This window comes from Melanostigma gelatinosum, assembly GCF_949748355.1.
Source record: "Melanostigma gelatinosum genome assembly, chromosome: 10".
Taxonomy (NCBI): Eukaryota; Metazoa; Chordata; class Actinopteri; order Perciformes; family Zoarcidae; genus Melanostigma; species Melanostigma gelatinosum.
The window spans coordinates 13650953-13664902 of NC_136643.1; the positions used below are offsets into that span (position 1 = coordinate 13650953).

The 13950-nt window shown below is 42.8% G+C and overlaps 1 protein-coding gene across 1 annotated transcript; it reads left to right on the plus strand.

Annotated features, from left to right (window-relative positions):
- Nucleotides 1–3611: 3611 nt before the first annotated feature.
- Nucleotides 3612–4247, plus strand: LOC306783457 (citrate synthase-lysine N-methyltransferase CSKMT, mitochondrial-like; the record flags this gene model as incomplete). The annotated part of the gene is made up of 1 exon (XM_079277106.1): nt 3612–4247. One exon carries the CDS (start codon nt 3612–3614, stop codon nt 4245–4247), a length of 636 nt encoding a protein of 211 aa, XP_079133232.1.
- Between the last annotated feature and the right edge of the window lie 9703 nt (nt 4248–13950).

Genomic DNA, 13950 nt, shown 5'->3' on the forward strand with positions numbered 1-13950 from the left:
CGAGCTGTTCTCAGTCGAACGTTCCATCGTTACCATGTTTACCAAATTGTGCATTTTTTCTAAATTCAGTCTGTTCCAACCGTTGGTCCGTCAGAAAAAGCCGAAATCTACTTTCACTCGAAAAAGCCGAAATCTACTTTCACTCGAAGAAACCTCCCAAGAAACACCTTCAAACCAGGATTTTTCTGCATCCGTGACTTAACGTTACTGATAAAGGTAAGTCTGATTCTGATCAACTTTTGCAGGAAAAAAAGCGATATTTATATACTTTTTCCACCACTGTTTTTTATGTATTTATTTATGTATCTATCTGAACCGATGTTTATCCTAATATTGATAATATTTTCAGTTATCAGTGTATATTAATCCACTAGGACTGACTTTTGACTGTTGAGACCAAGTTTAAACAAGTTTATCTGAACAAAAGCTGCTTTCTTGGTTAGCTAACGTTAGCTTTATAGACCCGACCGTCCAGCGTTAGCTTAAACTGAGAAATGCTAATAGAAATATTGTTTCTTTATATTTATATAACTTCTCGGTGATACGGATCACAAGTGATGCACGCATGATAATATATTTAATCCATATTAACTCACAATTCACACATTTCTTACATACTTGTGATATTTTTCATACATATTAACACAATGAACAGCAGAGTGAAAGAACCACTAAAAGATATTTTCTATCGAAAAAGTGCTGATATGTTTCTGACTTTTAGTCAATGTAGACATATGGAAGGCCTCCTGCAGTAACAATACTGAAACAAATGCAAACATGTTGCACTGTACTGGGTTTGTTTCTGCTAATACTTTTGCGAGCGTATCATTTATTGTATGACATTTACTTTCTATCTAGTCACACTGCTTTGTGCTACTGATCCTTTCAATGTGATATGAGAAATGACTATGATATGGATCAGTGGTCTGAGGGTTGTGTGTGTTTTTACCCTCAGATGGCACGACAGTTCCCCTACGTCCCCCTACGTTCCTCCTCCACTCGCTGTGACCCATCTCCTCCCTCCTCTTGTGTCTTCTCCACTCCTATTTCTTCTCTCTCTTCTTCTAGCTCCTCTTCTAGCTCCTCACCTAGTCCCCCACCAGACTACAACCCTGGCAGCACGGACACAGTCCCTCCAACCAGGAGCACGGTAAGAACAAAGAACCTGAATGTCACACAGTTATTTTAACACTTTGATAAGTTTCTTTCATCATCTCCCATTGAGACTCACATACCGAATGACTAACAGAACTGCCTGCAGAGAAGTCTATATGATGTAACAGTCCTTGGTTTGTTTCCACGATGTGGAGCAGTGGTCTGATGGTTGTATTTATTTTTTTAAACCTTCAGGCGGGACGACGCTTCACGTGGAGGACTTTCCTCATCCCGGACCCCAACCGCCCCGACGCCCCACGGATCATCCTCCGTAGAATCCCAGCCTCACAACGCAGGACTGGCTCCTCCACTCGCTGTGACCCATCTCCTCCCTCCTATTGTGTCTTCACTCCTATTTCTTCTCTCTCTTCTTCTAGCTCCTCTTCTAGCTCCTCACCTAGTCCCCCACCAGACTACAACCCTGGCAGCACGGACACAGTCCCTCCAACCAGGAGCACGGTAAGAACAAAGAACCTGAATGTCACACAGTTATTTTAACACTTTGATACGTTTCTTTCATCATCTCCCATTGAGACTCACATACCGAATGACTAACAGAACTGCCTGCAGAGAAGTCTATATGATGTAACAGTCCTTGGTTTGTTTCTACGATGTGGAGCAGTGTTCTGATGGTTGTATTTATTTTTTTAAACCTTCAGGCGCGACGACGCTTCACGTGGAGGTCTTTCCTCATCCCGGACCCCAACCGCCCCGACGCCCCACAGATCATCCTCCGTAGAATCCCAGCCTTACAACGCAGGACTGGCTCCTCCACTCGCTGTGACCCATCTCCTCCCTCCTCTTGTGTCTTCTCCACTCATATTTCTTCTCTCTCTTCTTCTAGCTCCTCTTCTAGCTCCTCACCTAGTCCCCCACCAGACTACAACCCTGGCAGCACGGACACAGTCCCTCCAACCAGGAGCACGGTAAGAACAAAGAACCTGAATGTCACACAGTTATTTTAACACTTTGATACGTTTCTTTCATCATCTCCCATTGAGACTCACATACCGAATGACTAACAGAACTGCCTGCAGAGAAGTCTATATGATGTAACAGTCCTTGGTTTGTTTCCACGATGGGGAGCAGTGGTCTGATGGTTGTATTTATTTTTTTAAACCTTCAGGCGCGACAACGCTTCACGTCAGGACTGGCTCCTCCACTCGCTGTGACCCATCTCCTCCCTCCTCTTGTGTCTTCTCCACTCCTATTTATTCTCGCTCCTCTTCTAGCTCTTCTAGCTCTAACAATCTGTTTTTGTGTTTAATTTAGCTGACGTCCTGTGTCGAGCCTCGGGTATCACACAGACGTTCCAGCCTGCCTGCCAGCCACTTTCCGGCTAGGATCAGAGCGGAGGGTTACCTTACCTGTTCAACTTACCTACCGTCCAGTGTCGAGCCTCGGGTTTTCACCTGCACGAAGAAGCCTTCCAGTTAGTTCCTCGGAGATCAACTGTGTAGTCTTGGCGTTCCTGTGTCGAGCCTCGGGTATCACACAGACGTTCCAGCCTGCCTGCCAGCCACTTTCCGGCTAGGATCAGAGCGGAGCGCGAGGACGCGCCTCTGTGTTTGACGTGACTGTTTACCTGTCGGCTTCGTCAGCCGCTCAGAGGATTTTGCCACTTTCCGGCTTGGACCCATGCGGAGCGCATAGAGACGCCTCCTTTTTGACTATGTATTTCCTGTCTTTTCCTCTGCCTGTGAGAAATAAATAAAATTGTTTTTTGAAAAATAACTCTGCTGTCCTGAGTCTGCATTTGGGTCCATGAACGCACCACATCATAACACCTTTGATTGTATTGTCACTGCACCGAGACTCAGGCAGGGTGTTTGCACACAGCGAGTGGTCTGGGGGGGAATAGCGTGAACCTCCAAATAAGTAAGAAAGAAAAGTTAAAGTGAGTTGCAGGTGTGTGCACTGATGTCTTACCTAATTGTCACCGATATGTTAGCTACAGAAGCTGACCATAAAGTAGCACTTTGTTGTGCAATAACGTCACACTCAGTTGCAAACTTGTTGGCAACACCAAGCTAATGCAGTCTAATATAACACAGCCTGGATACATCAACACATCTATTTAACAGTTTAAAGATGAACTGAGCATTATAAAGTACACAAAGGGAGGATTCAATGCAGGACTGTTGAGTGTATGTTGCTTTTTTATTTTAATGAGCAATGTGAGTCATTTGAGTTTGTCAGCTTGGTAGATCGTCTTCATGCCGAGCTTAGTGGCTTTTAAGGACCCAAGAAAAGGTCTTAAATCATATATTAAAAGAAAAGACATTTGACACATTAAATTGATGGATTTTAAATTTACTTCAGCATAAAGTCCCTCCAAATATGACAGAAGGATGGAGGCATTAAGGCAAGTTGTATGTGTTTTACTGCTAATGTTCACTCACTAACTCGTGACATAATCCCATCTGTGTTTCTGCCTAGCTGAACTGATTGAAAACATGGATAAGAAAGCAACTTGGGACCGCTTCTACACTGAGAGCAGCAGCAGCACAAACACCTTCAAACACTTTGAGTGGTTCTTTGGCTTCGATGCTGTCCGGGACTTCATTATGCCCCTATTGCAGACCAAGCCCCACCCAGACGGTTTGCTCCAAGTCCTGGCTATGGGCTGTGGCACTTCTGCTTTCGGGCCCTGTATTTACAGACGCTCTCCTCTCCCGGTCCGGGTCACTTGTGCAGACATTTCCCCCATAGCTGTGCGACTAATGCATGAACACGTCCAAACCAAAGCCATTCAAGCTCACAATCTTTCCTCTCGGCTTGAGTTCGTAGAGCTGGACTGCACACAGCTCCACGAGCACTACGGTTGTAGCAGTGTGGACCTTATAGTTGATAAGGGCACCACAGATGCCTTGTTGAGGTCTAAGGAAGGGAAATGGAAGGCCAATCAGGTGCTGAAGCAGTGTTTGTCGGTGTTGCGGAGCTCAGGGTCTCTGCTCCAGTTCTCTGATGAAGACCCTGATGCCAGGCTGCTGTGGCTGGAGACGGAGGCACAGGAGCCGGGGTTGATGGCAGCAGATGTTTGGGTGCAGGAGGTTGGGGAGCTAAGGGGACTGACTACTGCTACCAAGTGACTCCTCGCTCTATTGTATAGCAACTTTCTTCATCTGGATGGTGATAATATTAAATGAGTAAACTACTGAAGTGATTGTAAAAAGTAATTGATAAGGTACACAGACAGAGTGAGTTATCCACCAAACTGGACCTCCACATTCCGACAGCAGAGACAATAGATTTACTACTTATAAAATAACCTGAAGGTAAAGAATGACCTCTTTATGAAATGATAAAAGTTGACAAACCACTTAAACCAGGGGTGCCCAATATGTCGATCGCGATTTGCCACTTGATTTTCTAACACACGGGTCACAAGTCATCAGAGTAAGTTAATGACCAAAAAAAAAAAATATATATATATATATATATATATATAGATATTCAGCATTTTTAATGTAGGTAGATCATTTTGACTTGGTCATTTTAAAAGTAGCTCTCAAGCCGAAAAGGTGTGGGCACCCCTGGTCTACTACATATAGTGTTTTTTCGATGGGCTCTAGTGGATTTGAGTGCAGCTGAGATGCTGGCAGATAGCAGCTAAATGAACAAAGCAAAATCAGAAATGGGGACTTTAAAGTGACGTTGGTTAAATGCACAAAGTCTATGGTTAAATGTCGCTCTCTGCTGGTTGAGCATGAAAAATACAAAGACGTAAAAGATGTGTCACCGACGGAGAATATGGGAAGACAAATAGACACGCTGTTTGAAATTAATTTATCAAACTATAGAATGTGCAACTCTGTGAATAATATTGTGTGTATCTCAAGACATGAGTGACAGCAAGTCACTCATGTAATCAAGTAATCAAGTAATCAAATATCTGTTTATGTTCCATTGTTATTTCATGACCATTTATAAGACATTTTCCTAATGTGCTCCTTTGGTTTTACCCCCTAGAGTTTATGCTGGATTGCAACTTTGATCAGGGAGCATGTGAGTGGATCCAAGACAAGGCTGATGACATGGACTGGAGCGTAGCCTACCATAACGGTAACAAAATGATATGTGTATTACAGGTTATTTAAGATAATTTTACAATGTAGATGCATTCACTTATGAGACACACTCTCTCAGGTGCTGAGTACTACATATCCATGAGTGGGCTCCTCGGGGAGCCGGAGGATATAGCCAAACTGAAGTTGCTTCTCAGTGACCGGGCCCAGCAGGGCAGCTTCTGCCTCACCTTTGACTACCGTGTGGTGGGTCACAATGTGGGAACTCTCAGGGTGCTGCTGGATAATAATAATGCTTACCCCGTATGGGAGCAGAGCCAAAGCAGAGACCAGGGCTGGCAGACAGAGCTCCTCACTGTGGCCTGGAAAGAGGAAGCGCCAGAATCTGTGAGTAATGTTATAGTTTCATAACACGTATTTTCAATCGACGATCGTTGAACGATAGCGCTGTAACAGCTAACAATAATAAAACCAGCCAAAGCACTCTTTTGTGGTTCACGGTGGCCTATGTTTGAAAGACAAGCCCAATATTGTTGAATCACTTCTCGAATCTACAAACTGAAGATGCTATGGTACCTTTGAATGTCTTTCAGGTTGTCTTTGAAGCTCAGCATGGGAAAGATGTTGGAGGAGAGATTGGACTGGACAATGTTGTGCTGACCTCAGGGCCCTGTCAAGAGGATGTCAGTCCATTCGTTTAAGAAGCTCCACCCCGGATTTACAAAATATGACACATGTCAAAGATTCCTGTTTCCTGTCTGTATGTTGGTCTGGAGTTTCACACTGTCTTTCAAGACATCCACATAAAGATACAGATATGGTCTCAAGGGAAGATCTGTACTTTCACTGCATGCATGTTTACTTAATCACCATGCTGCTACATTGGTACATTCGGCTTCATTCTCCATCGTGATTTTCACAATGGTCTCTGAAGATACAGATCACCCAGATCTCAGGAATAGGTGGAAATGCTTTCTCTGTATTTTAGTTAGATGAAACAGTATTGTGCTTAGTCCTTTGTCGTGTATGTGATTGCTGAAGTGAAGTGAAAATAATCATGTAATGTGGATTATTAGGTGAATTAAATCTGAAATTCAATCTTAGATGAATAACTTTTTTGAAGTTCAAATGATAAAAGTATCAGTACGTAACTGCTGTACATTTTGCTTTCATATTATACTGTCCTATTACAATAAATCTGTTTTTTTTCTAACTGTCTTCCAATCCTCTTGATTGTGTCAGTTGTAAGTTTATGCAAACAGAAATCTGTGCATCCTTCAAGAAGTAATGAGGTACAATCCTGAGGTATTTTGTGCTTAACTTCAAAGTATTAACCTACTACTAAATGTTAGAGGAGCATGCTGGATTCTGTGCTCCATAACATTTGCATCATTAGAATAAAGGTCAGTGAGCCTATAGTTTCATTCAGAAAAATCCCAGATGTCAACGATCAAAAACAATTCTAAGTGGCCCATTCTGCATTAAAGCACAGTTAGGAGCGATAATTGACCTACCTTTCGTCAGTTTCATATTTTGTTAAGATTGTCTGACATGATTTTGGGGTATGTTTACATCGTGGTGTTGCTAAGTAAAATTCCGTTCGTACCTTCTGAAGACATCTCAGTAAAAACATGGTTATAGTGAGACAGTGACATTAACTCGTCTTTATGTTACCTAGGGTCTTAAACTGTGTGAGAAGTTCGAGGGAGGGCAGAGACTTTGTAGTGGGTTGGTGGTTTTGCCCGTCCTGTCTCTCTGTCCTTCTCTCCAGCCCCTGCTCACTCCCCAGACCTGCCAGTCCTGGTCACATGACATCCCCTCCCACCTACACACCTGTTCCCACTTTCCTCATCAGACCTGTAGTTTCTAGAAAACACACCTAAAACATTTTACTCTACTATATATATATATATTTGGAGTTTTTTTTACGAGAAGTAAAAGTTCTTTGTATATAAGAAACATTTCACCAACAAAGACCACGCTTCTTATGATTGCAAATTAGTTTGAAATAACATAACATACATCACAAAAAACATAATAAATAGAACTGAAGCCACCGGGAGATAATTGACAGACTTATACAGGGAGACACAGGTTGTTAAATCAGGAGAAACTTCATTTACAGTGAACAAATACATTTATTAAAATGTGCAAAGTAAAGTTTAAATGTTGGCGAGTCGACACTGGTGGAGTTGTTGAAGACAGCAGGGGCAGGCTGAAGATCTCGATGACGGCATGTGGAGTGGGACTGCCCTCAGTGGAAGAAACCTTGAACACCGGATGTGATGATGAATGGGGAGGAGGGTCACATCGGGTTCTACTGAAATGACAGCTGACTGCACAGAAGAGAACAGGTCTTTAAAGTTTGACAGGAAATATATGATTGGCTGAGGGAGGCCGTGGCGAAATCGCCCACTGTCAGCTGATAGAGGAGCCAGAGAGCGAGAGCCAGAGAGATGAGTGAGTGAATGAGAGCATAACAAGACTGTCCTAATGTAGGAGGTTAGAGTAAATCCCAACATTTTATATAGTTAGTTAATTCATTTACAACTGTATGATTATAAATACTATATTTCAAAATATCCCTCCTATAAGCAAAGCTCTCTAAGTTGTACTGTACTTTACTCTCAGTAAATAATCAATGCTAACAATTTGATATTCAAGGAGGATTTGATAATCCTTAAATCATCATGGTGGCACCAAACATACTAAGCTCAATTATGAAAAGTGCTGACGGACAAAATCTATTCTGAATCCAAAGTTACAGGTCAGATATGCTTCTGGTTCACAGGACAGGAGTTTGGTGAGGGTATATTACCCCATCATGCTACATTGGCCACCGGGAGTACCCTCACGCAGACTGGCATATGACGAGGAAGAAGACTCACGCCCACTATTGACACTGACAGCAGCATGTGGATTGCCTAGCCACCTTGCAGAATGTAAGAACTGTCTCTCCCCAACAGTTCAAACTCTCACTGTCAGCATCGGTAAAAACAGCGATCGAATCTCGTGATTCATATGCCACAACAACGGCAGTGGCCAGAGGCCAGTGCCAGACAATACATATGATCCAAACAAACCTGTGAGTGAACGGTAGCATAAAGACATTGTCCGCAAAGCTCTAAGTTGTACTGTACTTTACTCTCAGTAAATAATCAATGCTAACAATTTGATATTCAAGGAGGATTTGATAATCCTAAAATCATCATGGTGGCACCAAACATCCTGAGCCAAATTATGAAAAGTGGTAGCGGTCAAAATCTATTCTGAATCCAATGCTACAGGTCAGATATGCTGCTGGTTTACACGACAGGAGTTTGGTGCCAGTATCTTACCCCATCATCCTACAGCGGACACAAGCATGTGCGCCGGACAAACAAGGAGGATGTTGAGGCTAAAATCTCCTCACAATGAAAATGTAGCCGGCTAGCCCACGTGGAATGATAGCTTTTCAGACACACGGCGCTAAAAACATTACCGAAACTGATTCACAATTATAAGGAATTTAATTCCACTGATGTAAGTACATTTACAGTTATACATTGGAGTGTACACTCCTATGACATATTAAAACAATAAAACCCCATTTGCAAAAAACCTCGCTCGGCTCCTCCGGTGAAAACACATCTGTCGTCCGGGAGCATCCAGGTGAGAGAGAGAGCGAGGAAAAAGTCTTCAAAATAAACCTCCCACATTTGTTCGAAACACCTCCTCCTCCGTTTATCCCGATTCCTATTGGCTAACTTCCAGGAGTGTATTCTACTGTCTGGCTCTGAGTTCATCATCACATTCAATGACTGTCAGTTACGTTTTAAACCCTTCTATAATAATCCTTCAAAATAAAAGTTATACTTCTGCACTTGGCAGAAGTTTCATGCTTATGTTTATCTTAATTATGCATTCTCAAAACCCTTATGATTATGACTAACTATGAATTATTAATTATGAATTATTAAACACTTTTATTATATCTACTAACTACAGTTTTTTACTCAAATTTCTTACAATTCCCCCCTAACTCACAGTTCACTGTGAGTTAGCTACTCGAATGTAGTTAGTTTTTCAAATGTCCCTGGAGACCTCCCCCCTACTCAATCCAGGGAGAGGCTTCCTATCTATCTAAACAGAGGCAAACAATTCATGCACACAGATATCATTTCAAGTATTTCTGTTCAGTTCGTTTCAAAATTGAGTCCGTAGAAGGAAGACGAAAAAGGAAAATTTAATCCGTAAAAAAGGGAAAAATTGAGTCCGTAAAAGGAAGACAAAAAGGAAAATTTAAAAAGGGAAAGATAGAATCCGTAACAAAGGAAAAGATCGACTGCGTTGAAAATCACTGCCTTCCATGTCTTGGGGCTGGCAGGATCAGGATACAGCCTGTAGGCTAGAGAACACATACTGAGAAGCCTTGACTGTTCTTTTACACCTGTCAAAATTACATTTCTTAATCTCTACACCCTAAAATCCCATTATAACCCATTAAACAAAAATAAAATCTCAAATTACTCATCCAGAACAATCAGTCTATTTCCCTAATTTCCAATATCTCACCGGATGTGTTAGAAGTCCATCTGGGCCTTTATCAGGTCCTTCAGGATCTCCGAGAGGATGGTCAGGAACCGCTTGTGAAGTTCCGCTATGGCACCGCTGGTGGCCTCATCTAGACTGTGGCCATCAGAAGCTCCAATTCTCCCTCATCCTCGACACATAATTGGTTGCCCTGGACTGGTGTCTGGCTCATCGTTGAAGCAATAAACCCCTGTAGAAGTCCACGGATGCTATGTTTCCACTTGCCAAACATACTCTCCAACCAGTCGGTGAATGGATCAGCGGCACCAGAGTTCTCCGCTAGCTCTTGGCTGAGTGCTGTCAGTCCCTCCAGAGCCCTGGTCACCGATCCATCAGGAGCTGTGTTATTTGGAATGAAAGTACAGCAAGCAGTCCCAAACATCTGACAAACGCCACCTTTCTCTGCTAATATCATATCTAATGCCATTCTGTTCTGCAAGGTCATTAAACTAGTCTTCGCCAGCTGTGCATGCAGTCCTGATATGGCATCTCTGGTGAAGTTTACAAAACGCTGTTGGTTATAGTAAATGTAGTTGATCCAATCGACATTTTTATTAATCGTTACCCACCAGAAAAATGCAGATTCAAAACCGGCAGCTATCTGATTTCTGGCTTTGAATTCATCCGGCACCCCCCTTGGCACTCCTATGCCATCTATGTATACTTGGTCATCGAAGGCTCCCTTCGGCCTACCAGCATCTCTTTTGGATCTTCTGTTAGCATGTGGGTGTGGAGAGATGAGTTCTTTATATGTTACATCATTGACAGGCAAGATATAGAATGGTAATATAAGTTGCACCAATGCACATCTGCCTGTCCAATCTTTAGGCAGGATTGGATATATGGTTCCTCCTCCACACCACCACCATAAATCAGCTCTGGGTGCTGTCTGTCTTAACACACTGTTATATAGATAGTCGCTAGCATTGTGACTGTTGCTACAATTTGCTTCAATAATACTGCCTACATTGGGCCCCATAGCTGTATCTGAGGCTATACAATCAAATGGACCCTCTGAAACCTTGAACAGAGGTGGGGTATTATATTCTACAGGTGGGTAATCCCAGTGCAGCCCCTGACAAGTGTGATGGAGGGGCAAAGTGTCATCAGTAAACAGAGTTAAAATACAACTAATTCAGGACTTAGGAGTCTGAATCTTGAAGGAACTGGTGTTGCTAGGGGTCTAGATCCTAAACACACAATACAATCTGTACTACTGGCTTGAAGCCGTATATTGTACCCACCATAAATTCCCATCTGCCATTCCGGTTTCCACCCCTTACCTCATTCTCTGCGTCAGTCGTATGTCGAACCTGGTCTTTTACAGGCTTAACAATAATCCTAATGAGCCCTTGTGGGGCAGGACTATCAGTAGCCTTTCCCTGTACTACGTAAAGTCCTCCGTCAGTCAATTTTGGGTCTGTTAAGGTAAGTCTTAAAGGATTACATCTACCCACCCCTTTTCTACACATGTGATAAGAAGCTGGGGCATTTAACATCTTTAGTCGGTCTTTAAGACCTGGGTTGGGGTCTTTTCCTAAACCCTCGCCACCTGTATTCATCGTTGCCCATCCCCAATCTTCACAATCACAGTTATGATACGATAACAGCTTACCATACTTATTTGTGGCGGGCCCACACTCGTCAGTTATGATGCACAAGGTTTTGGACATCCACCCGTAGATGTGTTCATACCTGGGACCGGAAACGACTTCACAGAAGTCGACCTGGACCGTTGATGTTGTACCTTCTTTGAACGTAAGAGTGAGAGTTACATTTTCATAGGTGAGTGTCGTCGGAGAAGCCTCTCTACGTGGTCTAAGATCGGTTTGATTAGCTACTGAGGCTAAATGTCGAATCCTGATGTAGTCATGCATGTGATCTGGTTCCTGTCTGTGGTTAATTCCACATACTAAGAGGGAAGCTACTGAACTCAGGAATAAAATAATTACAGACTTCCATAACCCACTGACCCTAGAGTCTCCTAATGGACGCCCTCGCTTAAACTGTGGGGGAAACGTCATCTTCAGTACTGTCTAACCCCTCTTTTGAGGTGTCTTTAACTTCAAATTTTCCTGTCTGATGTTCACTCCTGTCTCTGCGAGTGTCACACTCGTTACCTTCGCTGCTGCACAGTGAGTGAGGTTGCCAATACTACCTCCCATGGACCGGTCCACCTTGGTTCACTCCACCTGCGCTCATGGACTCTTATCCACACCAGACTGCCTGGTGACACATCAGCCTGCTTCCTTTCGTCAGCTGCTGCTTCTGCGTTTGTCACCTGAGAAAACAACACTCGGCTCATGTTAGTTAGAGCTCCCGTATATTTCTCAATTTCTAGAGTTAGCAAGTCTAGTTGTGGTTTATCATGACGTTATTAAATCTCAAAAATTGTGAGTCGCACCTTTACTGAAAACTATTCTAAATGTGGATCTACAAAAAATGTTTGACACCTTACCATATCTCCCCTTCACCTCGATATCTCTGCTGTAAGGGATCACATGGCTGGCTATACACTGAACCCCCCCATGGTCCTGGTGACAGCATGGGCATCTGTTGATGTCTCGTGGGAGGAGGTCCAGCTGGACCTGGTCGTAGGTACTGCTGATGTTGTGGTGGGAACGGAGCATGTTGTGGTGCTGCACTGATCTGTCTTCCTCTTCCCATTTGCCTTGGGCAGTCTCGGGCCCAATGGCCCCATCTCCCACATACGTAGCACTCACCAAACCTGTCAGGGTTTTCTCTGTTTCCTGGTTGGCCATATCCGCCTGCTCTTTTATGAGGGCAATCCCTCACCCAATGACCTTCTCTCCCACATACGTAGCACACTCCTTTACTTACAAGACCCCCACGCCCCCCTTTATCGTTACCTCTCCCTCTGTTGGATGCACCACTTCTGCATCGTGGTGGGGGCTGATTGTACACCACCGTGGGGGCTGGTACTGCTGGATTTTGTTGCTGCTGGGCTTCTGCTGCTATCATCTGTTTCTTGGCCTGAACTTTTCTATTTAATTCTCTGTCGACCTCTGCTACTTGCAGTTTCAGCAGTCGCCGCTGCATTCTCTTTATATCCTCGTCTTCTTTACTTTCTGCTCGTCTTTCCTCTATCTGCTGTTGCAAATCTTTTCTAATGCGTTCTACTTCTGTTACTTCACATTTTAGTCTTCTTACCAGTGCTCCTACTTCCTTACTCTGCTTCTTTAATGTAAACATTATGCAGCCTAGGAGTATTCAAATGTGTGTATTAAATGTGCATGCTTGTCATCACATGAATCAAAGTCAACTCACCCTCTGTGCTGTATGGCGTGTGGCCGTTGACTCCAAAACTGGGATCCACTGCTCCACTTCCCAGATCTGGACCCACTCAGCCACGCACCTTGACTAAAACAAACACAGAACTGCCAAAAGTTCAGCAGTAAATGTTAGCATACGTCTGTAGTGTAAGAGAGGTCAACGATCTCTCAAATATGTTGCGCCGTCCGTGTCAAAATTGATTCTTAGGAACTATGTAAAATAGTAAATGTACCAAAATTAGTCAATACTGGATATGTGAAGGAATCTCGAATCCAAAATTGAAGCTGGAATTCCGAAATCAAACTCAACATCTAAATCAGAATCACAATCACAATCCAGTTCCAAATCAGAATTCGAAAGGTTTAAAATTGGAAGTAAAATGAAATTAAAAAACAATGAATAATTAATCAATTAAATATTAAATTCAACTTTAAAAATCAATAACTGTGTTCAAAGATATTCAATCAGAAATACCAATGTAAGTCAAACTGTTGAACTGCACTTACACTCTGGTCTGCACAATACTGAGTCACAATTAAGTTCAAGAATTGAAGAAACACAACTGAAACCATTAATCTTTGTTAAAATGCTGAACTAAAACCAAAGTCAACGACTAAAGTTATAATGCTTAATTAAAACTAAGGTCAGGATATGAGCTCACAGCTCTTAGACAATGAATCTCTGAAAATTCAGATTCTAAACACTTCTTTACGGTTACCTGCAGTTAGTCCTTCTTCTGTTTAATTGTTTTTAAATCTCCTTTTCTTTTGCCTTATGTTCTGATGCTTTTAATGGTTTTATGTGAAGCACTTTGAAATGTGCTATATAAATAAACTTGCCTTGCCGTCTGCGCCGAACCGGAAGTTGTTCTGCGCCAAACCGGAAGTTGTCATGAAACCGG